This window comes from Pimephales promelas, chromosome 8 (assembly GCF_988280905.1).
Source record: "Pimephales promelas chromosome 8, fPimPro1.hap1.1, whole genome shotgun sequence".
Classification (NCBI taxonomy): Eukaryota; Metazoa; Chordata; class Actinopteri; order Cypriniformes; family Leuciscidae; genus Pimephales; species Pimephales promelas.
In genome coordinates, this window is record NC_142776.1 from 14056465 (window position 1) to 14084247 (window position 27783).

The 27783-nt window shown below is 41.0% G+C and overlaps 2 protein-coding genes across 2 annotated transcripts in view; both read right to left on the reverse strand.

Annotated features, from left to right (window-relative positions):
- The window catches only part of evpla (envoplakin a), a 35832-nt gene extending 27154 nt beyond the window's left edge, over positions 1 to 8678 (reverse strand). The window contains exons 1-7 of the mRNA XM_039662500.2: positions 8313 to 8678; positions 5678 to 5777; positions 5428 to 5582; positions 5179 to 5302; positions 1348 to 1479; positions 932 to 973; positions 653 to 814 (exon numbers count right to left, since the gene is read on the reverse strand). Of these exons, the coding sequence (XP_039518434.2) occupies positions 653 to 814; positions 932 to 973; positions 1348 to 1479; positions 5179 to 5302; positions 5428 to 5582; positions 5678 to 5777; positions 8313 to 8362 (765 nt within the window). The 5' untranslated portion in view covers positions 8363 to 8678. The remainder of the gene's footprint in view (positions 1 to 652; positions 815 to 931; positions 974 to 1347; positions 1480 to 5178; positions 5303 to 5427; positions 5583 to 5677; positions 5778 to 8312) is intronic.
- A 4776-nt stretch (positions 8679 to 13454) lies between these two features.
- srp68 (signal recognition particle 68) overlaps positions 13455 to 27783 on the reverse strand; it is a 118306-nt gene continuing 103977 nt past the window's right edge. Inside the window, exons 14-16 of the mRNA XM_039662207.2 lie at positions 15698 to 15773; positions 15500 to 15552; positions 13455 to 14943 (exon numbers count right to left, since the gene is read on the reverse strand). Coding sequence (XP_039518141.1) covers positions 14716 to 14943; positions 15500 to 15552; positions 15698 to 15773 — 357 coding nt within the window. The 3' untranslated portion in view covers positions 13455 to 14715. The remainder of the gene's footprint in view (positions 14944 to 15499; positions 15553 to 15697; positions 15774 to 27783) is intronic.

Sequence of the window (27783 nt, forward strand, 5' to 3'; positions counted from 1 at the left end):
TGATCATTATTCAAAAATTCTGACTGCTGTATTAAAAGCAAAAAGTGTTTCAAAAAGTGATTAATTATTGATTGTGGATTGTGTGTGTATATATATATATATGAAGAGTTCAGATGCAAAAGCCTCTAAGTGCCATTTGAAATTTTCTTCTAAAATGATCATTTTTATCAAGCTTGTATATTTAAGTTCAGTAATTTCACTTAAATGGCAATGAAGATTACCTATTAATTGCCATTTAATTGAAATTACTGAACTTAAATATAGAAGCTTGATTAAAATGACCATTCTAGAAGAAAATTTCAAATGGCATTTAGAGGCTTTTGCATCTGAACTCTTCATATATATATATATATATTCTTTTTTCTTTTAAGAATATTTTGTATATACAGAAATATTTTGTAATTAACCTGTAATATATCATATTTTATACATATTGTCAGTATTTTTAAATGTTATGTAATGTGAAGGAGCATTCTCTTTTGCCCTGTGTCACAGTCACCAGGATGGCTGGAAAAGAAATATTCAAAAACAGAAGGTGCACTGATATACACCCCAAGCCCTCCTTTTTGAAAAAATGTTGGTCTACAGGAATATCTTTCCTTTCGTTCATTCCATTGTACAAATCATCCAACCAGTTCAAATCCTAGCTTACCTCATACTGTCTGCGAACGTCAGCATGGTCAGCCATCTGATCACTCCAGTCCTGTTTAAGGATCTTGTTCTGCTCTTCTTTCATGTACGCCACCTCCTTCTCAACGTCCTGCATGTAGTCGTACAGGCTGTTGAGATAGTGACGTCTCCATTTTGAGTTATCCTGAAACATTGAAAATGCTAAATGAGAACTTTTCCATTCCCCTTCTGGCACAAACTCTTACAATTTTAAAAATCTTCTGTTTATTCAATATCAGTCATAATGTGAATGTTTTCTTACCAGTACGTTAGCATATTGCTTCTTAATGGCAGCATATTCCTCCTGGAACAACATGAGGGATGTTACGTTTTGTGATTAAAGTGTTAGTTTACACAAAAATGAAAATTCTGTCATTAATTACTCGCCCAGTTGTTCCAAACCTAATTTGATCATTTTTGATCATTTAAAACCATTGGATTCATAACCATTGGATTTAACCATTGATTATTTTTTAAATGTCTCGATGAACTTTTTGAAACATCAATGTTTTGGTTTTATGAACCTTCAGTGGAAGACAGAAGCAAGGAACAAGGGTGAGTACTTAATGATATTTTTCAGGAATGTTCCTTTATTTTTCCCCAAAGCAAAGGTTTGAGGTAATGAGGAATGCATGTCTTGGTAACAAAGAAATTGTCCAGTTGATGAAAACTGCTCACCTGAGAGCTGGCTGATCCAGGGCATAGCTGGTTGTTGTAAGACTCAATCTCCTTATGAAGGATGTTATGAGCTGCAATCTGCTTCTTCAGGTCAGCCATAGAGGGGCCATACTCCTCTTTGCTTGCATCTTTCTGTAATATTCCATATTCTTTGCTTTAATTTACATTTATTCATTTAGCTGACACTTTTATCCACTTTTTATCCACAATTGTAGCGACTTACAATTGCTATGTATGTCAGAGGTCGCACACCTCTGGAGCAACTAGGGGTTAAGTGTCTTGCTCAGGGACACATTGGTGTCTCACCGTGGATTTGAACCCGGGTCTCTCACACCAAAGGCATGTGTCTTTTTCCTCAGCTATGAGGTTTAAACTTCTACACATATTTATCTACCCGAATTAATATTGTTTGAAATCTATACAGCTTACCGTGGAACTTTGAACAAGGATATCAGTTTAACATTTGTATGAATTTAATATGAAGATCAAACTTTTGACAATTCACCACTTCATGTGTTTCCACTAATCAGATCGCAATTGTGAAAAGACCAGGTGTAAATCCCCTCTGCTACAGAGACTGACTGTAGCCTAATCACTCAAAGCAATTAGGAAAGTAGGTGGTGGTGATGGCACAGTGGATAAGATACTGTACATGCCTTTGGTGTAAGAGACCCGGGTTCGAATCCACTGTGAGACACCAATGTGTTCATCTCAGAGATATCATCTGCCTTGGAAGTCCTCTCTGGTCCTTCTCCATCCTTCCTCACACCCACCACTGAGCCAGAGCCAATGACTGCAGCAGACCCCGAATCAAGACAACCCTTTCCCTAACTCATCACAGTCACAGAACCACAGCAGACTCAGAACCTGAGCCTGAGTCGAAACCAGCTCGGAGCCTTGGAACAGCAACAGCAGTGTTGAAGTAGACTTGGCTTGGGAATAGAAGGGGGAACCCGTGCGTCCATTATATTGACTGCGCTGGTTGGCATGGAGAAATCCATCTCCACATCTTAAAATTCCACTCTCACACCTGGTCAGACACGACGACTGGCTCAGGCATGAGTAGGGCTTTCTTGCACTGGGTGACATTCTCCATCCGTGGCAGGTCCTTGGCGGGCTGTTGACTCATGGTGGCCACTGGCTCAGGTTCTGAGTCTGCTGTCGACTCAGGCTCAGGTTCTGAGTCTGCTGTGGCTCTGTGACTGTGATGAGGTGGGGAAAGGGTTGTCTTGATTCGGGGTCTGCTGTAGTCATTGGCTCTGGCTCAGTGGTGGGTGTGAGGAAGGATGGAGAAGGACCAGAGAGGACTTCCAAGGCAGATGATGTCTCTGAGATGAAGACACCGGGAGGAATGGAGAAGGCATGGGAGGCTATGACTGAGAGGCAATGGTGTTTTCATTCTCTTTGCCTACTGTAAGGTAACTGTTAACTAAAATGATCATCCAACCCACTCGAGAAGTTGGTCCTCAGAGTGTAACTTATGGTGTAGCTCTCAAGCTCATATGGGAGATTGCTAGAGAATCAAGGTCACTGGAGTATCACAGGGAGATAAAAAAAAAAGTAAATAGAGGGGGTAAATTGTCTGTTGTCCATAGTTGGGACCAGACAAAGAGTAACTGTGAGGTGTACGCTCTCATCCTGGTACAGATTGGAGTGCTAATGGGAAATAGGTGTGGGTGATGGCCAAGGAAGTGCAGGTGATAAACAATAGGGAAATGTAATCTTTGACTAGAAGACTGGACTGTTGAAGATGGGCAGCTGGAGAGCATACGTGACACGATTGTGCAAACTCAATCATATAGCAATCGGATTGACATATGAAGTGACCTAGTGTAGTACTAGCCTGGTAATACCAGACTCTGCTACTTCACTTTGCTTCGTAGACAGAGTCTGGAATAGCATAATAGAGAAGTGTTTTCTCTCTCGCAAGGGGGCGCTTCTCTGAAGTTTAAAACCATTGGTTACCCGTAAGCCAATCAGATAAGTTTATTTATGACGTATGTTATGCGCCGACACGGCCACATCGAGACATTATGCATCAAACTCAAATCTATGATCGAACTTAACTCCACTGTAAACAGGGAGCGGCGCTTTTGTAAGGGCTGCAAAATGTGTGCTAGCCGGGAATGAAAAATTCACAAACTAGGTTATTTATATGAATTACTGAGTTGCGGCCACACCGCAGCGCCGCGAGGACGAGCCCCTGCTCTCACGAGTCAATGATTTAGCTTCCGCCGCCCCGCAGCGCCGCGAGGGCGAGACCGTCCGCTGCTCTCGCGAGTCATGAATAGGAAGTTCATTTTACTGATTCTCTGAGTCATTCCAGTCATTTCCTTTATTTAAGTGGCTTAATGTTATAACAGCCAAATTCCCCGATCACATCCACCTACGCAATGTTGATCATGTTCTGAAGTAAGAAATCATTATGCAGTAAAAATGATTCACAGGGAACATAAACAATCACTTTACCTTCCGAGTCTTACGTTCATTTGTCATGTGACATACACAATGAACAGATCGTTCATGAATCACATATCTGGGACTAATGCTGCAGGATGTCGAAACGAAATATGGTGGATTATTATGATAATAATAATATGATAATAAGAGCGCACCAGGAGCGTTCACGGCCGAGGAGACCGACTTTCTTGTCATGGCCGTAAAAGACGGAGAACTGACGTTGAATGGGGGTAAGTTATGAGTTATGTTGTGATGTTGTAAGTTATGTTGTGTATGTCCTTATAGTTATGCATATAGTTATGGCCAAACAGGTCTGATCCGTCATTACTACAATTAGCCTGAAAAAAATTGGGTAGCCTAAATGCCTAAGCTTGAAGCGTTAATATTTTAACTTGTTATAATGATTTACAAAAATAAAAACGGCTGCATCTTTTTGCTGGTAACTTACGTTGCAAATGGAGAGGCAGCAACATTTTTTTTTTGCCTAGAGCGGCAGAAGTGCACGCGCCGATCCTAGCTGTAAACACTGATGATGCGAGCGAAATACTGGAGTGAACATGGCTGTAAACGACTTTTGCTTCAGTTTGAAAAACCCCGGAATGTTCTCCATAACAGAGCGAATGGGCTTTATGCCCAGCTGCACTACTTCCTGAACTTCAGCCAGCTCCTTGTTTCTTGTCTGCCATTATTGGCCAAATTGATTCATTCAGGTGTGCTTGACCTCTGTAGTCATGGCAACAATAATCAGACACACCTGAATTAATCAATTTGGCCAATAATGGCAGACAGGAAACAAGAAGCTGGCTGAAGTTCAGGAAGTAGTGCAGCTGGGCATAAAGCCCATTGCATCCCATGTTTCCCTTCCCATTTCTGCGGTTGTTTCGGTTTTCGATTTCTCTAACCTAGAATCTAAACTCGGCGCTTAACGTCTACGTCACAGCTCTCAGCCCGTCCTCTGTTCGTTGATTGGCCGGCTGTTTTCAGGCTGGTGGAAAACTGAAAGATAGGCCGCTATCTCAGGCTCACTACAGGAGCGAAATTAAATTAGCGGAAGTAGGAAGTCTCACGTAGTCAGGCTAGTGTAGTACCCCCTAGGTTACAATTGGGTCAACTGTCAGTGGACCGCCCTCTTTTATTGCAATAGTTTTGGTCCAGTAGAAGTGCCAAATTAAACAAGAGAATCTGCTGATGATAGCAATTCTGTCATTTAACTTGAATTATCTACAGTACCTCTTACAATGTCTTAATATTGTGCGTTAATATGACAATTACTTTTGATTGTAAGTACAAAAGTAAATGATTAGTTTGTTCTTAGATTAGTTTCTCTTTGTCTCTCATTCTCTATGTGTGCATACTCACGTGTTTTCTTACCTGTTTTTGGCTAAGCACCAGAGCCCAGTTAATTCTTGGCTGTAGTTCCACCTCTTTCAATGGCTCATACAGCTCTCGGTAAAGGGAACAGTCTTTCAGCCAACGTTCATGAAGGCGACTAACACTATTTAGTGGAAAAAATAGAAAAACACAAATACTATTAGTTTTCAATATAACTATATAAATGTTCTGTAAGATTGAAGCTAATGTCATGAACAGGGTGTGAAGGATGCTTTTAGTGTCACTCACTCATTCTCTATTTCTCCTGCCTGAGGGTGTTTCATTTTCTTGGCTTTGTCCATATCCAAGAATAGATCCTTTAGGAGCCCCTCAGCCCGGCCCAAAAGATCTGCTGTTTCCTTCTGATATTGTAATCTCTTATTATTTTTCTCATTGCCAGCATCCTGAGCAAATAGAAGGGGGTGGAACACTTTTATGTTTGCCATTTTTAAGTACTAACATATACATGTTCATAATGAAACAGAAAATGTTTTCTTACAATGAGCAGCAGCTCTTCTGCACGCAGTACATCTTTCTCAACAGTGTCTGCATTCATCTGCATACGTGCAATCAGCAAGGCCAGGTTACTCACAGGCGATCTGTCAGGCCAAAATGAAAAGTTAGGATTCTTTTGTGCTATATTGTATGGTCAATGTGTAAAAGACTTTTAAAATGAAGAAAAAAAATGTATTGCATTAGACACAAGGAAATATGAGTAGAGCTCAGTAGATTAAATCACATGGGATAATCAGACATATCAATAAGATTTACTGTAAATTAAGCCTGTTAGTCAGAAGAATTGTTTCAGACACAAGTGAGGTTCTCTAAATAATTAACTCTATTAAATTAATTAAATTAACTCTAAATAAACAACCCTGATCTAGCTAATCAAGTCCTTCAGGCTACAAGTATGTGTTGGGGCAGGGCTGAGGAGCTGAGTTTTGCACTGCTATTGTAAATGTTTCTAATGAATGTTAATTATAAAGTATTACTGATAAAATTTGTATTGCTTTTTATATTGAGAATACCTGAATGAGCTGAGAATCTGGGAGCGGTATGTTGGTCTTTAAATCCCCTGCATTAAAAATCTACAATTTAGTGTCTCTGAGAAGTATGCACTGTTATTATTTTGCCTCTTATTTTTTGTTCTTCAGTTTACTTTTCCCTCCCTGAATACATAAAAAAACTATGAATTTGAGAACTCACAGGGTATAGGCACATTTTAAAAACCTGTTCCTATGAATGGGACCTCGGTGGGATTTCATTTGAAATCCTCATTGGTCATCCCAGTTTATTTAAACAAAAATATGGCCTTAGTTGGTGGATATTGGTTATGTCCAGTCATTTAAGCTACTTTGTTATGTTATGAAACAAGATATTATTTATCAGATTAGTGAAAACAAATGTTTTTGCTATCTGTGACACTCCTCTGAATGAAAAATAACTGTCAAACAGATAAAACACATACAACATTAATGCCTCACCATGTACTGTTAAATATTGTACTGATATGCTTGTAAGAGATTCAGAGATTATGTCTCTTCCCCATCATGCCATGCTAGTCCAGAAAGTTTCATCACCCTTCACACACCTGTTATCTCAACATCTTCAACTGCTGATACAGCCACCTTTTTGGACAAGCTTCTAAGATAGAGTCCATATCACTAAAGGCCAAAATATTTGTGACTAATAGTGGTTTTCTTTTTAAATTTCCACACTTGATTCTGTGGATGTGTTTAAACAAACACAGAAGATGACAATGCCCAGAAGATGACTGTAGCAGATCTTAAAGAGTGTGATTTCACCAATTCAGTGACTTTGGGAAAATGAAACTCTAAACATAAAGAAAAACATTTTCTGAAAGGTTCTAATGTCTAGTTTTTGTTCTAAATCTTTGTTCTTACTACACCTAAAATACCCCACATGCCCTACCACGTCTACCAACATCTATTTAAACCACAGAATACAAAGAAAAAAAAGAAAAAAAAAACTCAATTTCTTTTTGCCTTTTAAAATGTTTTACTAGAATTATATTGTGTTTGTTTTTGAAATGTCATGTTTGCATTACCTTGATGAAACAATAGACCAACACCCAGCAGCTAGTGGATTAACAAGAACGTCAGCCCTTACAGGAACTGAGCTTTGGACACTCCTTTCACTGTTTCTATCATATTTATTTTTTTTTTTTTCAGATTTACTTTTATTCGATTATCCTGATTTTATTCAGGATAATCTGAAGCAGGATAAAAATCAGCATATTTACAAATACATGAGTAACTTCATGCTAACATCTGTATTTTGCTGTTGAGTTTTATCTTCATTACAAATGCATTAATCAGATTTGACTAGTGTTCAGATGGGAATGAGACATCAATTCTGAGATCTACTGTAAGACTATGCTTGGAGGTTCTTAAAAGGAAAGCTACCATTCTGACATGCAGTATATATGTGTACTTTTTAATTACATGGCTGGTAAATCTATAATTCATCATACATAGACAAATAAATGTTTCTATTTAGCAGAGCAAATTGGAATAAACTGAAAAATCTGTTAACAAATATATTATGATTAAATATTTTGATAGCTTTTTCATTTCATATTTCTGATCTTCTTCACCTTAGAAAAATTCTAAGATTTTTAACCACTGTAGTATATTTTCAAAAGACCATAAAAATTCCAACTTGTGTTTACAAAGCAGAGGTTATATTATGTCATCAAAAGGGCCCACAGTACTAGGCATCCTTTATGAAATGTTTCCATTTCCTCTTATTAGTAAGTCTATACAAACTAATACTATTCAGTTCTCATTGGAATGGAGCTGTACAATTTAAAATGAGAATAAAATATGACCAAATATATTAATATATATATTTATATATTGGTGGTTGTAGACCTAGCAGAAAAAAAAAAAAACAACAACAAAAAAACAACAACACAAGAGCATGTTTTGATTGTTAAGGTGAAACATGATAGATTTCAGATCAAAAGTTCATAGGAAATAAGAACGAACCACCTTTAGACCTTCACTTTCTGGGCTCTGGTTATCCGAGTCTATCTAAAATTGATCTCAGACCTGTCTGAACACAAAACAGAACATAACCAAGAAGAGTATAAAATAACCAACAACACTCACTGGCTTGTCTTGGAATCATTTTTCATCGTGTTTTCTTTCTTCTTGAACATCCTACAAGCTTTAGTGAGGTGAGGTTCACCTTCTCTGTTGCTGGTGTGTTTGTGAATCTGTCTTACTTCCTTTTTCCTTTAGCCCCACAAACTTTTCTGAACACACTTTCTCCCTCTCTAGAACAGCCACAGAGTGTTGAAGTAAAGCTGTTCTTCTGTCTGCACTCCGCCCTGAGAAACAGGTGTTGGGCGACACCCAGGCCACCTCCTTTTGCAGGACCGGGCAGACCAGTTTCACCTTCCCATTTTTCATCGATACACACACACACACACACTCTCTCATTCATCTCAATTTTTTTTTCTTCAGTTGATAGTAATTAAATGTTTTACTGTATATACAAGTATATACACAGTCAAAACCACATTTTGGGCTTTATGTTAATATCATGACTTGTCTATTCACTCTAATCATGTCTGATTTCGGGTGATTTAGTATTTGGTGTATTAAAATTGACCCAATTTTGTTAGACATGTTGCACTTTTGAAGAATTCCTTTTATTAACAGTAACTTACCAATATTTCATTTAAATCATTTTCAGAACAGTGTCCCTTTAATGACTGCTTGTTAAATGTGTAGTATCTGTTAATGTGTGGGTGTGGAATGTTGTTAGGTCACTTTCTCTCAGCAGGGTTGTGGTAGTTAGCCCACATATCTAACATGCACCGTCACATGGAAGGGTGTGCCAGAGATTCAGGCCTAATGTCTTGCCCCAAAGTCACTCCCTCTTTCTCTCTACCATCCTTATTCAGTTTATTTCATCATTTTTTTTCATTTACCCAATTATCAGGTACAAACTACTTATTTTTTTCTTATTATCAGTGACAAAACCATGCCTGAACAAACTACTTGTCTATAAATTTGATACAGAATTTGGTTTTATTTTATCACTTCGGGGTAGGTACGCGAAACGAAATTCACAATGCTTTATCTGTAGAGTGGGAAAGGGATCATCCATAGGGAGAGGCTAGTTGGCACTTCAGCACTGCATTTTCATCGTCATCGGGTCCAGGCTAAGGTCCTCGTCAGATCTGGATATGGCCTGGATTCGGCAGGCTGCGGGAAAACTTTGGGATAAACAAAGACACTCAAATTAGCGTAGATGCCATTCTTCTTATGATGTAATGAGTACATCAGGATTTAAAGGGAAGTGTACCCAGTCCCTGCTGACCTAATCTATGCAGCCTAAAATTGAAATATAGAAGTCTATAATATATTATGTGTATAGGGCAAAGAGATGTCTTTAAACTGCTTTGAACTGACAGAGTGTGTCTGCTTCCCGGACAATGGTAAGAAGACTATTCCACAATTTTGGTGCTAAATAGGAAAAGGCTCTACCGCCAGCAGTCGATTTTGATATTCTAGGTATTATTAACTGGCCGGAATTTTGAGATCGTAATAGACATGGACTATAATGCGTTAACTTTAGTATTGCGGAGCTAAACCATTTAGTGCTTTTGAAGTAATCAACAATATTTTAAAATTTATACGATGTTTAATAGGCAGCCAATGCAGTGTTGACAGAACCGGGCTAATATGGTCATACTTCCTAGTTCTGGTAAGAACTCGAGCTGCTGCGTTTTGTACTAGCTGTAGTTTGTTTATTAAGCGTGCAGGGCAACCACCCAGTAGAGCATTACAATAATCTAGTCTTGATCTTAATCTAGACACATGAACTAATGAGATGAGAGCATATGACGTAATACAGAAATATTTTTAAGATGGAAAAATGCGTTTTTACAGATATTAGACACGTGACTTTCAAATGAAAGATTGGCATCAGAGCACACCCAGGTTCCTAACTGACGACCAAGACTTAGTGTTAGACAGGTTATTACTTGTGGACATTTTTTGTCCAATAATCAGAATCTCTGTTTTTTTCAGAATTTAGTAGAAGGAAATTTCTAGTCATCCAATTTTTATTTCAGCTATGCATCCATTCATCCATTAATCTTGTGAATTGGTAAGTTTCGTTTGATTTTGAAGAAATATAGAGCTGAGTATCATCGGCATAACATTGAAAGCTAATTCCATGTTTCCTAATGATATCCTAATGGCAGCATGTGAACAGCAGTGGTCCTAGTACTGTGCCTTGCGGTATGTCATACTGAACTTGTGATCTATAAGACATCTCCTCATTTACTGCTACAAACTGATAACGGTCAGATAAGTATGATTTAAACCATGTTAGCGCAATTCCACCAATTCCAACATAGTTTTCTAGTCTATTTAAAAGAATGTTGTGGTCAATTGTGTCAAATGCAGCACAAAGATCAAGTAACACTAAGCATTTTAGCATTTTAATTAAAATATTAAGGAGATTAAATATATTTTGTTCTAAAACAGCAAACAAATTAGAATAAATATATAACAGAAACTAGAACTATTACAATAAACAGGTTTTTTTTCAATTGTTGTGAGCCCATTAGGAAAATAGCGTTTTAACACTTCCTGTCTGATCAATCACGCTACAGAACACATTTAGGTGGAAACTGAATCAATTAATTTGAATTTAAATTTTTCAAGTTAATTATCAAATTAACTTAACGTTTATCTCACTGCACCTCAGTCTCTTATTTATTAAACAAAAAAAAGTTTACGTAAATAGCCCAGCAATGGACATATTACACAAAATCATAAGAAGTTTTGAAGTAAATGTTTTGAGCAGTTTTCTATTAAATAAACTAGCCAGTTCTTCCTGTTGTTTGGAAAGCCAGAAATAAAAAATGCATTCAATATGTATTAAAATGTATACCTATACATATATAATCAATACATATAAATATAAGATTTAACAGCTTGTGCAACTTATGGTGCTCTCACGCTAATTTGATCTGTTTATTAAATCTGGCTTTAACGATGTTAAATTAAAAACTATCAGAGGACACTATAAAAATGATGTACTGATAGTCCTCGCACACCATCAAAATCATGGTGATGCTCCATGCAGCTTGAAACTTAGAAAAAAAACTTCAACAGAACAGGTAAGCAGTGGCTTGGATTGGAGGATAATTCACATTAGGGTGTGGTGCTTCCTCATATACACCAACAGATATCTTATTTCGGGCTGTTAATTAGATGCCCGTCTTCTTTATCCAAAAGAAACCAAACAATTGTTGATAGAAACTGAATGGGTTGACGGGGTAAATCTTACTGATAGTAAATGTCTTGCACACTCAAAAAAATAATCTGTTTTGAACGAACTTAATTAAGGAAAGGTTTTCCACGAAATTGAATTGCATTTTTCCAACAAATTCAAATTAGTTTGAAATAATTTGTTGTAATCTTGTATGAATTTAAATGAATTTAGTCATTCCTACTAGATAAAGTTGTCAGGTTAACTACATTTAGTTGTTGTCCTGCCTTAATTCACCAACATTATAATTTTAGTTATTTTGACTCTATGGTCACTTCTAATGATACACTTCTAGTGTTCAATTGACATTACAGCATTTTTAACATAGTAATATAATATTACTTGTGCAGGACTGCGAGTGAGATTTTCACATAGTGCATACTGAGTAACCACAGCCTAAACAGGAGGTTTAAAGCACATATAGTATAATATTGAGTCTGAACACAATACTGACCTGAAAGCAGTCACCACTCTTCTGCATAATGGTAACCACACAATTCAAAAAGATTACAGAAAGTACTCTAAAGTTTCTAACATAACTGAACATAAAACACTAACATTAACAACATCTTTCAATTTACTGAAAAACACATAAAATAACACTTGTTCCATAAATTGACCCTCTTAATGCAGTCCCTTGCAAAGCATGCTGGGAACTACAGATCCACTGCCCAGTTAGATGTCAACAACAATGATTCATGTAGATTTCACACAAATGAATTAGGTTGATTGAACACAATTAAATTAAGTTGTGACAATATTAAACAATCACGTTACTTTTGCTTATTTTAATTAATTATTTTAACAAGAGGCCAAAATTCATTTTTTGAGTGACATCCATTTAAGACGAACGAAAAATATTCATGTTGACTCAATTAAAAAAAAATTTGGTAAACCAAATTTTTAAAAGATTACATTGATTACATTTAATGAAATTAACCTGGAATCATTTCTATGAAGGATTGTGTTGTATATGCTCATTTTAATTAATGAAATTTAACAAAGAGCTAAAATGATTTTTTTGAGTATGTGATTCTATGCATATTGGCTGTATTGAATTGAATTAAGGCCTTTCAGATTTCAATGGAATGTATCTATGATATATGCACTTAAATGCCCAATAACCTAAACCGATTAACCCATTACCAAATATAATAAAATCCATGCTACAAACAAATGAGAAAGTCAGCCTTTTAACCTTATAGCTTGGTTCAAACTCCCTTATGTGAGATTCCTCAGGCCAGAAAGGCATCCTGCCTGGAATGATATGCATGTGCTCTAGAATGTAAAGATGACCAAATGACAACAGAAAGCTGTCAAGAGCTGTGATAAAGATCTACTCGAGACTTAGGTTATAGGTAGAAATTGACTAAAGACTAAGTGTAGACAAACATGGGCTAGTGGTGTTTGACGCTTTTGGTATGTTTACAGACCTGATCTGCATGAAACACAAGACGACAGAACCGCCAACATTTAACCCAGTTCAAAAACATGGTACATTCAGTGACACCAGAAAAGTTTTTTTTTTTTTTTTTTTTTTTTAAATCAGGACATTAAAAATCCCTCAGTTTTAGAATTTATCATATCCAATCCATTTTAACAATCTGTCATTATGGTGTGATCTCTGAAGGTGGGGGGAAATAGCAACTCAACTGCAAGTTAAAAGCAATTAGTTTAAGAACAAAATATGGCAAATCATTAAGAAAAACATGTAAAGTACTAACAAACCTTTTACTTTCAATGGCTTTGTTTTAAGATGATTTTAAAACACAAGTTATGACTTTAAACAATTGCACCAGCATATTTTTCTAAGATACATGCAAGATGACACTTTGCAGAAATCAAAATCCTTCATGGTATCTACAGAGATGAGATAAGATGATAGGTTGATGATAGAGGATAGATAGATAAAGGACTTGTTAGTCTAGATAGATAGATGCACACAAAAAAGTCATTGCTGGGTATCTAGAATATTTATTCCAGCTGTGTTAAAGTGTAGACTTGAGTGAAACAAGCCCACTTTTGAATAATGTGCTGGGCATATTGAGATGAGGTCTAGGCAAACAAAGGCATCTTAGTTAAAAAAAAAAAAAGATAGACCCAACAAACTTTTTACCTTGGATTAAAGAATGTGTAGTGACACCAAGCATTAAAGGAGAACTCCACTAATTTTTTGGACATTTGGAGTGCTGTCAGTACAGACAAAAACGACAAATCGTTGTGTTACCTACACCGTTTCATCGTCCTTTTTAAAATTCGCACCGTTGACTTCAATGGGGCATGTTCTAAACCTGCTTTTAGCCTCTTAACATCCTTGATTTGTCATTATGAGTGCACAGCCATGTGAGTGGTGTAGATGTGAAAGATATGAATAAAAATGTTAATTCAGCCAGCTCACATACCTCTATTTGCTTCCTGTTTTCGTTCGAACCCCACAGTAGTCAATTGTCGATCATTAGTGAATATCATCTCAAACCTCAGTGTGTTCAACATCTAATTCGGATGAACTATCCATTTTAGCTGATAATCTCAGAACACCACACAGTGGTAGGTTTAAGATGATATTCACCAATGATCACGCGCGTGAACTCGACAATCGACGTGGGCTTCGAACGAAAACAGGAAGCAAATAGAGGTATGTGAGCTGGCTGAATTAACATAATTTTTATTCATATCTTTCACATCTACTGCAGTCATATTGACCGTGGTCACTCTTAATAACACGACTCACATGGCTGTGCACTCATAATGACAAATCAACGATGTTAAGAGGCTAAAAGCAGGTTTAGAACATGCCCCATTGAAGTCAACAGGGTGCGAATTTTAAAAAGACGATAACCCGTACACCGATTTTTGTTGTTTTTGCCTGTACTGACAGCACTCCAAATGTACAAAAAAAAAAAAATGAGCACAATGTTAAAATTGACCGGAGTTCTCCTTTAACGCTGACACTTGGCAGGATTTTTATAACACCCTTCTTGCAAGACAAAAAAACTTTGCATAAATTCTTTATCACTCTTTATAAATCACTTCTAATTCAGTCAATATGAATTTACTATCAAACAGGCTGCACTTACATATCTTAAATCTATGAAGGCTTGTTTTGGGGAAAATGGTTTGACAGAATAAGGATCCATAACACTCGGTCTTGAAGAGAGATCTGTTTTCAGATGACTACAAATACAGCCAAACAAGCCTAAACAAAACCTGGGACTAGATTTAGCTCCCAAAGCCAAAGAAGCCTTTGAAGTAGCCAGTGATGCCACCCTTGCCCTTCTGCTCAACTTTGTCATCAAGAGGTGGTAAAGCCACATGGTTGAGAGCCAGGTCAAAAAAGAGAGGCTTGCATGGAATGGGCTGGAAATCTGGAGGGAACTGCACCAGATTGGGCTGCTTGCTCAGGAGGGTGGGGTCTAGACGAAAATTATCCAATCGATCAGACAGGGGCTGTAGGTAAACCAGAAACACAGATCTTGAATTCAAAGATGACAAAGAATGTGCTTGTTAAACATAAAACAAAAAAACAATCACCCTAAAACATGGTCACACTACAAACTAAAAAGAGTTCTGTAAAGATTCTTAAATTATGAATTTGAAGGATTCTTAAATTATGAATTTGATGGAGAGTTATATATTATCTCATCTAATCTAAGAACTATTCCTTTAAACAAGCCCAGGGCCAAGCCCTGCCGTATGACATCATGAACCTGACTGACACACACAAACACATAGATCTGCCCAGCAACATTCCACTGTTCTACTCCTCCTTCCCCCTTAACACTTGTGTACCTGGAGAGCAGTTACAAATCAGCATTCCTCGTCTAAACCAATAAAATGGACATGATCTTGAGCTTGTGAATAGCAATTAGAATTTTTTTTTAAAGGTTAATAAAACCGTAGTTTTTAATATTTTAATGAATCTATGGCAAACTAATAATGCCCAATCTAAAGGTAAACTGAAAAATTGATTTGATAAAGTCTGTTTCCATTTGTCCTCTCTTACCATGTAATCGTTAATCTGCTGTGGTGGGGGCACCTCAGCAACATCTTCTGTGTCTAAAACATAAATGTCACAGTTAGTTACAGGAAATGAAGCTTTCAAGACATGGCCACTGTGTCAGAATTTGTGGATGATGGCGGAAGGTCAATAAACTGACTGGTCCCTTGTGGAATGGGAATGGCTGCGGTCATGTTTACCCACCTAAGATGGCTGCAGCTTGAAGGGAGTACTTCTCAGCATTGACCTCAGCAATCAACTCCTGGACATCAGGGAGATTCTAAGAAGAACGAATGGGACAGCATGAGGGCTAAACTGAGTGCAAAAACATTTATCTAGTAGAGCACATTGAATTTCACAATCTATTTGACCAAGTAGAATTGCGAAGCTGAAAGTAAAACTTTAGCTTAAAATACTTAGGCTGTACACAACTAAAAAGAACCAGAAGTAGTATGGAAAAAGGTCTGGAAGATATATCAAATGTTTATAATATAATCTCAGGTTTAGACTTCTGTAGCAAAAACAGTTATGTAACAAGTTGTTAAGTTTGAGTCATTTCCGTGAATTTAACTATCCATTTAAATTAACCAATAGTTAAAAATAATATCAAAACTTTAGTAAAAAGTACAAATTGATTCTACTTGTATTGGTACATTGGTCTCACTGTGTTACTTAACCCTCTGGGGTCCTTGAGATGTTCTGACATGCCCTGACATTTGTGCTTTTTTCAGTTGCTTATAAACATATTAATGGCACAGGTGAAATTACACTATATTTAGCACAAACAGGGCAACAATAATATGTCAGCAAAATGTATGTACATGTTTGTATTTTTGAGAGAATATTGTTTATACGTGATTATTGAAAAAACTAAAAATGAAAGTTTTTGAAATAAGGCCACAAAACATACGAAATATGCGTCCACAAGACTTTTGACTAATGGATGTTGTTGCTTAGAGTTTTTTCTTCACAATGATCTGAAAATCATCCTGCCTAATCGTTCACAAAAAAATGTGAATTGGGTTATATTGTGAAAAACATTTTTTGTTTGCCAAGGCAATATGCAAATGGCAGTGAACAGGCCAGCCCTCATCATGTGTAATTAGGTGATTCTCACCTGAGAGAGACAAAGACACGCATAATAATGAGCCTTTCATTCTTCATTCAGGTGAGTCAGACAAGAAAAAATTGAAAGGACAACATTTATTTATTTATTTATTTGTTCATGCCGTTTTACAACATATTACTTTATTTCCATTAACGAAAAAAAAAGGAACAGGAAGAAGAAAAAAATCTTGTAATACCCGTCCCTATTTGTGCACAGTAAAAGAAACAGAAGACAAAAACAGCTGCTTTATGAATGGATCAACCCCAATCCTCACCTCAGTCACCAAACATTTTCAGTAATCATTTTCAGTAATGCCTGTTTATACACTTAATTATCTTCATTTTCCTTGTAACATTCCTGTATTTTTTTCTTACACAAATTCTTAAATTTACACACATTTTTGTAACACTTCAGTTCGTAGTCCAATGTGTTCCAAAGTTTAACTCCGTAAATAGACAAACACATCTGTTTTAGTGTAGTACGTGCAAAAGGAGTTTTGAAATAATATTGCCTTCTATGGCCATCCTCCCCTGATACGAGAGCGAATAAATTTTGTAAGTCCATAGGCAGGACTCTCTGCTTTGTTTTCCACATACAAATCAAAATCTTCAAATTAACCAAATCTTTGAATTTCAGAAGTCCAGAATTTACAAATAAACTGTTGGTGTGTTCTCTGTAGCCTTTCTTATTGATTATCCTTAATGCTTTTTTTTCTGTAACAAAAACAGAGGTTTTGTGTTACTAGGGTGTGTATTACCCCAGACCTCTGTGCAGTAACCAAAGTATGGAAGTATTAGGGAATTGTACAACATACACAACGAAGAATAATCTAAAACATCCTTAACTTTATACAAGACCCCAATACTTTTACAAACTTTACTCTGAATATAAACCATGTGAGATTTCCAATTCAATTTATCATCCAAAATAACACCTAAGAATTTTATCTCATTTACTCGTTCAATATCAGTTCCTTCAATTACTATTCTTACATTTTCATTCTTTTTACGATTACCAAAAATACTATATTTAGTTCTCTTACGAGAGGTTCTCTCGTATTGCGTAAGCTAGCTTACGCTACGGGAAAGATTCATCTTTGCTGAGAAGTTGAAGCCAAAAAATTATTCCATAATTTTGTAATCATTGTCAACGCAGTCTCTCTGAGGCAGACCATGAGCGGGCTAACTAGCAGCTCAGGGAGAATGCACGAACCTATGGGAGAGCGGCGCTGAGCCCGCGGCCAATGAGCGGACGGCGCTCGCTCATTGCGTCAGAGCCCGCCGAAAGGGGCGTGGCTACAGTGTATAAAAGTAGCTCTCCCAGACTAGTTCGTCGATTCTTCATCATTCAGCGAGCTACACGCATCCGCTGTCCTGGGAAGAAGCCGCCGTCGTCGAGAAGGCATCTTCTAGCGAGCTCCGGAGACTGAGGAAGCTGGCCGTCTGCCACCTTCAGCCGCCCAGCAAGCTAGCGCCATCCGACGCCGTATCCTTTATTATTCCATATTCACAAAAGAGCTCGAGCGTCTTTTTCAAGATGCCTCGAATTTCCTGCGGCTCATGCCGCTCTTCACTCGAGGAAGGAGACCTCCACCCCATCTGCGCTCTCTGTCTCGGAGTGGAACACGCAGAGCTCGCCCTCACCAACGGAGGATGCGACCACTGCGAGGATCTGCCTCTGTCCGCCCTGCGGGCTCGGCTGCAGGCAGTCAAAACAGCTCCCGCGCCGCCTCTCACTTCGCCGCGGAAGAAGAAACTGCCGGAGCCCCCTGCGGATCCATGCGGGCCGCCGCTGCCGCCCTCCGACCGCTCTCCCTCTCCGCCCCAGCCGGACATACAGTTGCCGCCGAGTGGCCGCTCTGTCGCTTCCGACGACAGCGCGGATGAGAAGGACTCCTGTTCGCTGCACGCTTCTGACAGCGAGGACTGGTCGTCGATTTCGACGAGAGTCTGCGGGGACCCGCGCCGGCATCGAAGAGGAACTTTCGCGTCTCCTCTCACAGGCCGTCGACCGCCTGGGTCTCGAGTGGTCTCCTCCTACCGAGCAACCACCGAACCGTATGGATGGAAAATTCCTGCACCGGCGCCCGGCCCCTGCCTGCAGCCGGGCTGCACCATTCCTGCCTGAGCTACACAACGAGCTCACTAAGTACTGGAATGCCCCTCTTTCGGCTCGAAACCGCTCCGATGTGTCCGCCTCGCTGCGCTCGGTGGTCGGAGCCGCCGAGAAGGGTTATACCGCCATGCCGCCCGTCGAGGACTCGAGGACGCTCATCTTAGCCCGCCCTCTGCTAGATGGCGTTCTTCCCCTACGCTTCCTTCTAAAGCGTGCAGAGCGACCTCTACCTTTCATGCTCGCGCCTATGCTGCCGCCAGACAGGCCGCTTCAGCGCTGCATTCAATGTCAGTCCTCCAAGTGCTGCAGAGCGACATCCTGTGCGAAATGGCGAGCAGCGGTAGGAACCCGCCCATCCTCGCGGATCTGAGAAGCGCTACGGACCTTTCCCTTCGCGCCACTAAAGCCTCCGCTCAAGCTCTGGGAAAATGCATGGCCGCCCTCTGTGTCGCTGAGAGACACTTGTGGCTCACGCTTACCGACATGAGAGATTCAGAACGCGCCGTGTTCCTCAATGCGCCTATCTCTCCGACTGGCCTCTTCGGATCTGCCGTCACGGGCATCGTTGACCGCTTCTCCGAGGTACAGAAAGCGACCCAGGCCATTAACTTGTTCCTACCCCGCCGCGCTAGCTCTTCGGCAGGCCGCTCTCACGAGCCCCCTGCTAGAACCCCTCAGCAGCGCCCGCCTCAGCAAGCTCAGCAGCCCCAGCATAGACAGGGCGGCCGCCCTCGCTCTCGCTCTGACAGCCGCCGCAGACAGCCTCCCCCCGGGGGCCTCGACCCAAGATCACGCTGAAGCCTGATCAGCAAAAGTCTGCCTAGCACAGCTGAGAAAAAGACGGCTCTCTCCCGCTGCGGCCGGACCGCCGTCAAAGCTTCGCCCTCTGTTAGTCCCCGTCTCCTCGCCGACTACAGTAGAGTTCACCGCCACAAACAAGCCGGTCTCCCTGCCCGCTTGCGAGCGACAAAAAGCCGTTTTCACGGCTACCCAGAGAGTTCACAAAAAGAGCATAAAAGCCTCAAGTGTAAAAAATGTGCCCACAAGCATGTGTTCACGTATACACACAAGCACCATATGCCCCGGGTCTCACACAGAGCCCATTCACACGGAGCGGTCACTAGCCGCTCTAGTAGCAGAGAACATAAACACGTCCCCCCTCTGCTCGCTCTGTCACACAGCCCATAAACTCCTCTCTGAGTGTAAGTCCCGTTGCCACTCACATTTTAAGTGCGCCCACACCCAGTGTCCAGCCCGCTATGTGCAACAACCAGGGCGAAATCGCCATTCAACCGCTAGTCGCATGCTACGAAGCGTGGGAAGCCATCCCCGGCATCTCCCCGTGGGTCTTAAGCATCATAAAGAATGGCTATCGATTACAGTTCCGTTGCCGCTCGCGCGTTCGGCTCGAATCCACTGTCAGCCCGGCTGCTATGAACACGCTTCGCTCAGAAATAGCCAAGCTGCTGCAGAAGGGCGCAATAGAGAGAGTCCCACCATCTATGACCGAGTCGGGGTTCTACGGCCGTTATTTTCTGGTTCCCAAGAAAGACGGCGGCCTCAGGCCGATCTTAGATCTCAGGGCTTTGAACAAAGCGCTCATGAAGAGACCGTTCAAAATGCTCACAGTCAGGAAACTCCTCGCGCATGTCCGCCAGGGGGACTGGTTCATCTCTCTAGACCTGTGAAAGACGCCTATTTTCAGATCCAGATAAACCCTCATCACAGGCCATTCCTACGTTTCGCCTTCGAGGGTCAGCTTTACCAATATGCCGTTCTCCCGTTCGGCCTATCCTTAGCACCCCGTACGTTCACGAAGTGCATGGATACAGCGCTCGCTCCCCTGCGGAGTCAGGGGCTGCGCATTCTAAATTATCTGGACGACTGGCTGATTCTAGCAGATTCCCAGACGGAGCTTCTGTCGCACCGCGCAGTTCTCCTCAACCATCTGAAAGCGCTGGGACTCTCTGTCAACTGGACAAAGAGCTCTCTCCAGCCCAGTCAAACTATTTCTTTCCTTGGAATAGATTTGAACTCTATCACAATGACGGTTCGCTTAACACAGCGCGCGCGCCGTGTTCAGCGTCTAGCCGCCTCCCTTCGGATGGGTACCCACACATCCCTGAAATCTTTTCAGAGGATGCTGGGTCATATGGCCTCAGCCTCCGCTGTGCTACAGCTGGGTCTTCTGCACATGCGCCCACTTCAACTCTGGTTAAAGAGCCGCGTATCCCACCGCGAGTGGGCTACAGGCCGCCAGATTATCAAGATTACTCAGACATGTATCTCTGCACCGCAGCCATGGTCAGTAATCGAGGGGTTTCAGAGGGACGTTACCATGGGAACCTTTTCTCGCCGAAAAGTCATCTCGACAGACGCATCCAACTCGGGTTGGGGTGCGGTCTGCGAGGGCTCACCGGCCGCCGGCCAGTGGTCGAGCCAGGAGAGTTCCCTACACATAAACTGTCTGGAAATGATCGCGGTCGAGAACGCGCTGCTGTTTTTCCTTCCGCGCATACACGGTCACCACGTCCTGATTCGCTCAGACAATACGGCCGTGGTATCTTACATCAACCGTCAGGGCGGGGTCAGATCCAAGAATCTCTTTCATCTGACGCGCCGCATCCTACTGTGGTCCCAGAGTCACCTGCTCTCGCTCAGAGCGACGCACGTTCCGGGCCATCTGAACGACGGTCCAGACATGCTGTCCAGGAACCTTGTCTGCCCCGGAGAATGGTCCCTGCACACTCAAACAGTCCAAACATTGTGGCGCCTATTCGGCAGAGCGGAGATAGATCTTTTCGCGTCAGAAGAGAACGCTCACTGCCCGATATTCTTTTCAAAGAGCGAGGACGCGTTAGCCCAGGATTGGCCCCGCCGCCCGCTCTATGCTTTTCCCCAGATTTCTCTGCTACCGCAGGTCATTCAGAGAATCAGGGACTCACGCCACTCGTTGCCCCTCATAGCCCCGCGCTGGGAGAATCAGATTTGGTTCCCGGAGCTTACGCAGCTGTCACAGACAGCCCCGTGGCCCATTCCAATCAGAGCAGATCTCCTCACTCAAGTCCGCGGCTCGATCTGGCATCCCCATCCACAGCGCTGGGCGCTTCATGCATGGGTGACCAACGACTATGCGTCGAATTGCCAGAAGGGGTTCTGAACACGATCAAACACGCCAGAGCGGAATCTACTAGAAAGCTCTATGCTGCTAAATGGTCTGTGTTCTCTAAATGGTGCACCGACAAAAATTTGGACCCACGGACGTGCGAGGTTTCGTCTTTGCTCGTGTTCCTTCAGGAGATGCTGGATAAGGGCAGGTCCCCATCCACTCTAAAGGTTTACGTGGCAGCCGTCGCGGCGTTCGTTGAACCCCGGCGCGCCCAGTCTTTGGGCAAAGACGAGCTAATCATCCGCTTCCTCAGGGGAGCCAGAAGGATGAACCCCCCTCGCCCCCCCCCCACGGTGCCAGTCTGGGATCTTTCTATAGTCCTAGAAGCTTTAAAAGCCCCACCGTTTGAACCACTCGAGTCCGTGGAATTAAAATACCTCTCGCTAAAAAACGTTTTTCTGACTGCACTCGCCTCAGTAAAACGTGTGGGGGACATTCACGCGCTGTCTTCAAGCGCCGCGTGCCTTGAGTTTGGACCTAACGACTCCATCGTCATTCTGAAACCTAGACACGGTTATGTTCCGAAAGCGATTGGTACCCCCTTCAGGGCGCAAGTGATCTCTCTATCGGCGCTGCCTGCATCCGATAGCGAACGTGACGCTGATCGCCTCTGCCCGGTTCGGGCTCTCAGAGTGTACACTACACGCGTTGCTGCGTTCAGACGCTCAGAGCAGCTGTTTGTGTCGTTCGGTGGCCGCACCAAGGGATTAGCCGCCTCGAAACAGACACTATCCAGGTGGATAGTAGATGCGATTGCCTCTGCTTATGCCTCAAAAGACCTGCCTTGCCCACTGGGCATCAGGGCTCATTCCACCAGAGGCATGGCCTCATCGTGGGCATGGTCCTGCGGAATTTCCATTCACGACATTTCTGTGGCTGCGGGATGGGCCTCCCCCTCCACTTTTGTCAGATTTTATAACGTGGAAGTTCCCGCCTTACAGGCTAAAATCCTGGCGGTCTAGTACTATACAGCTCTCCTATAGGAAGCCGCACTATTGGGAGTTCTATCACAACCGGCTCGCCCCTTGTGTTTCCCCTATGTGCTTATGCATTATACGTTCACGGCCCGCTACGCCGGCCGCCCTTAGGGCGTTTTGCACTAGATGATAACGGCCGCTATGCTGGCCGCCTTATTGTCTTCGTCCACTTTAAGATTCCCCCGGTGTTTCCCCCCTGGGATGCTTAGTGGTTACATAGCGTGCACGGCGTTGACCAGATGTTCCCGTAGCGTAAGCTAGCTTACGCAATACGAGAGAACCTCTCGTAAGAGAACGAATCGGTTACCTAACGTAACCTTGGTTCTCTCTAGATGAGGGAACGAGTATTGCGTTCCCGGCCGTGCTTGCGCCACCAGCATTTCGCTTCATGCTTAAGAATCGACGAACTAGTCTGGGAGAGCTACTTTTATACACTGTAGCCACGCCCCTTTCGGCGGGCTCTGACGCAATGAGCGAGCGCCGTCCGCTCATTGGCCGCGGGCTCAGCGCCGCTCTCCCATAGGTTCGTGCATTCTCCCTGAGCGATCCAATGAGCTGCTAGTTAGCCCGCTCATGGTCTGCCTCAGAGAGACTGCGTTGACAATGATTACAAAATTATGGAATAATTTTTTGGCTTCAACTTCTCAGCAAAGATGAATCTTTCCCGTAGCGTAAGCTAGCTTACGCAATACTCGTTCCCTCATCTAGAGAGAACCGAGGTTACGTTAGGTAACCGATTCGTTTTCTCCCAGTTTAAACAATTTATTTTTGTCAAACCATTCCTTAATTTTTACCATTTCTAAGCTTATATTTTCTGTAATTTCTGACAGATTATTTCCAGAGTAAAAAATATTAGTATCAGCAAACATCAAGAACTGTAATACTTTAGACACCTCACATAGGTCATTAATAAACAAAATAAAAAGTAATGGACCTAAAACAGACCCTTGTGGAACTCCACATATTATGTCTTTTAACTCGGATTTTTGACCATTGATTTGAACAAACTGCTGTCGATTACTAAGATAACTTTTGAGCCATTTATAAGCTGGACCACTAATGCCACAATTGAATGATTTTGACAATCGCAAACTGCGATTTATGGTGTCAAATGCTTTGCTTAAGTCGATGAAGTATTGCTTTGAGTTTGCTTTATTGCACTGTGTATTGCTTATTCTCAGTTGCAGATGTAATTTTTTCTATAAGTTCAATTAATGCCAAAGCTGTTGATCTTTTTTCTCTAAAGCCATATTGCTTTTCAGTAATTAATTTATATTTTTCTAAAAAAAATATTTAATTTTTGGGCAAACCATTTTTCAAGAAAGAGAAAGCAATGACACAGGACTATAATTGTTAAAGTGGTGTACATCTCCATTTTTAAAAAGTGGAACGACTTTAGCAACCTTCATCTTCTCAGGAAAGACACCCGACTGTATAGACAAATTACAAATAAAAGTCATTGGTTTAATAATACAGTCAATAGTCCTTTTTACAATAGTCATGTCAAGTCCATCACTATCAGTGGATGTTTTACTTTCACATTTGCCAACAATGGACAAAACTTAATTTTCCTGAACTTCACCCAGGAACATGGACTGCATTATTCTACAGGTGGCCACATCTATACTATTGTTCATAACAGTTTCATTATACATAAAATATTCAGGTAAACTTGTATGTTGTGTGTTTAGTTTAATTATATTATTCAATATTTTCCATGTAGTTTTCATATTTCCTTTATTGTCTTTTAATTGTTTATTGAAATAATCCCTTTTAGTTTCTCATAAAGTTGTCGTCAATTTATTTTTGCATGATTTATATTTGGCCTCACAATTAGGTGTCCTATTTTTTACAAAGTCTTTACAATCTATTTTTCTTTTTGCATGCTTTAATTAATCCTGACGTCATCCAAGGTTTAACAGTTTTAAGGGGTTTCCTCGACAACGTTAGTGGACAGCATTTATCATAGCTAGATATATAGATGCTTAAAAAGGTTTCATAGGCTGCATTCACATCAGTCACATAGACACCTGACCAGTTCTGTTGTAAAAGCTCACTCCTAAAGTAATTTATAGTTCTCAGTTCTCACTCTAAAGTATGTAGGTTGATGTGAACTCTTATATATCTCAGGTTGCATGTCATATATGGTAAAAACAGGCAAGTGATCGCTTAAGTCATTTATCAGTAATCCACTTTGGACAATTTTTCAGACATCATTTGTGACAATATTGTCAATTAATGTAGCACACGAGCTAGTGATTCTGCAAGGCTGTGTGATTAAAGGAAAGAGAGATCTTGTATACAATGCATCTAATAAATCTGAAGTAAGCTTAAATTTAGATTGATTGAGAAAATCAATATTGAAATCACCACTTATTAAAAATGTTTTGTGGTTATTCTGTTTAAGTAGTTGTTCAAATCTGTCCTGAAAAACATCTACAGTATTTTGGATCCTTGAGCTCTATAAATGCAAACAGCAATCACATTCCTGTTCTTCCCCATGTCAATTTCAACAGCTACACATTCAAAAATTCCCTCGATAGCAATACACATTTCTTTAACAAGTTTGCATTTCAGATGACTATCAACATACAACGCCACACCTCCTCCTCTTTTTTCTGGTCTGTTGATGTAGTATAGCTTGTATCCTTCGATTTCACCCTACCCTATGTCTACACCCTTTTCATTGCTAATCCATGTTTCAGAGAGTGATATTTTGAAACGTCTTGTAAATGTAGTGATGTAATCCTTCATTTTATTTAAATTTGCATAAAGACTTCTGATATTGAAATGAACAAGCGACAAACTGTCCCTTGAATTAACATTTAAATTAAACTCATAATCAGTATAATATTTAGAGATGTCACATATTTAATTCAACCCATGGCTATCAGGGTCCAGATCCTTATCAAACTCATACATGCTTTGCTCTCTAATATCAACTCTTGTCAGTGTTATACATCTAGTTTTAAATAATAACAACCAAATATCTCCATATATCCACAGATGTATTCAAAAAAAAGGTACAAGGCAAAATATTGGTGATTGAACATTCCCTTCCTACCCATTCCACCCCTCCCCCTCCCCCCCTCCCATTCATAAAATAAAATAGATCAGCGCTCATAATAGTTCCACTCTCCCAAAATTTTGATCAAAGTGACAGTCATTGTAACGAACTAAGAAAAAATCATCACACATTCATAAGTGAAAGAAAAAGAAATAATAATAATAAATGTTTCATAGCAGCCTCACCAAATCAATGAGCTGGAGTTACTTTAGTCCTCTATAGTTGAAATGAAAAGCTCAGCCTTACTTACATCTTGAAATAAATGTTTGTCAGTCCCCCTTGGAGTCGCGGGGTACAAAAGGAAAGCCTGAATCCCTTTTGTACGGGCTTCATGCATCACCTTATAGTAGGGATGTCCCGATACCACTTTTTCACTTCCGATACCGATACCGATGCCGCACCTTTGGCTTTTGCCGATACCGATATTAGTCCGATATTTTTTTTCTCGTGGTCCGACGTGCCGTATACGGCCCACAGGGTGGTTTATAGGTTTAACTTTGTGAAAGACAAAACAAAACAAACACAAAAGTAAACATAATACATATCTTTGGAAAGCTGAGAAACTCGTGATTCGAACAACGTAAACCATTTTAAGATACAATCAACACAGCGGGCACAATCTGTCTCTTTGTCAGACCACCAACAGCCAAAACAAACCAACACAAACTGGAAGAAACTCACCAATTAGCCATCTGTTAGTCCACATTCAACAAAAATGGTTTGGTTTCACTGTAAAGCGTCCATACAATCCAATTTGAAGAAGTTTTTAGTCCAAAACAATTGTATGAATAAACATCCATGGAATGTAAATAGTAGCATTTCGCCTTAGCCGACAGCGCTATCACAACTTCGACGCACTAATGCTACGTTCACACCGGACGCGAATAGGGCGTCAGGCGCGAATGATTTCAATGTTAAGTCAATGCAAGAAAAATTCCTGCGGCGCTAATGAGGCGTGGAAGGCGCGAATACGCCTCATTCGCGCGTCAAGTTGGCGCGAATTGAGCGTTGAGCATTCACGCGTTTGACGCGAATTCGCGTCAGCCGCCCGAGTTGAAAAATCTGAACTTTGGCGTGAATTCGCGCCGCGTTAACCAATCAGGAGCCTAGCTGCTTGCTCACGTGGTGAAGTGTCTGGATGCTTCAATAAATTATTTTGTTAATATGACTAAATGCATGGTGGGATTATGCACAACAAAGCAAATGTTTCATCACTTAAAACATTATTTCTATATGGAGACATGTTCATTTTGTATTGAATGTTATTCATTCCATATCTAGAAATAGTATTATGTTGTAAAGACAATCAACATATGTGCATAAATTCGTGTCTGGACGTGAGAGAGAGAAAAAAAAAATCACAGGACAGGGTAATAACTTTTGAAGGCTGGCTCTATTTATTATCAAAACAAAAATAAATGACAGCTAGATTAGATGGATGAGGGGCCGGGCGAGGGTGATCCTCGCTCAGATGCGGGACAACAGGTCATCAAACTGGGCGCGTGACAGGCGGAAGTACCGCTGACAGCGGCCGTCATCCAGCGCAGCTCCTGGAGCGAGCAAATGGTGAAACTCGCCAAACGGTTCGGCTCCGAAGGGTCCGGTGGACACAAATATACGGCGACGATGATCCCCACGCCGCTGTTCTGCTATCCAGAGTAAATACAGAGCGGTAACTCTCTTGATGAATGCTCGGTCGACATAAAAACAATGACCGCCAACGGATTTTGATTCTGACGCGCGTAAATTTCGCTTCAAACTTTACGCGCGCCAGTTTCGCTCTTGACACGCGAATTAACACTAGTGGTCAAGCGTCAAACTAGACGCGTCAGGCGCGAATTTGACGCGCGATTC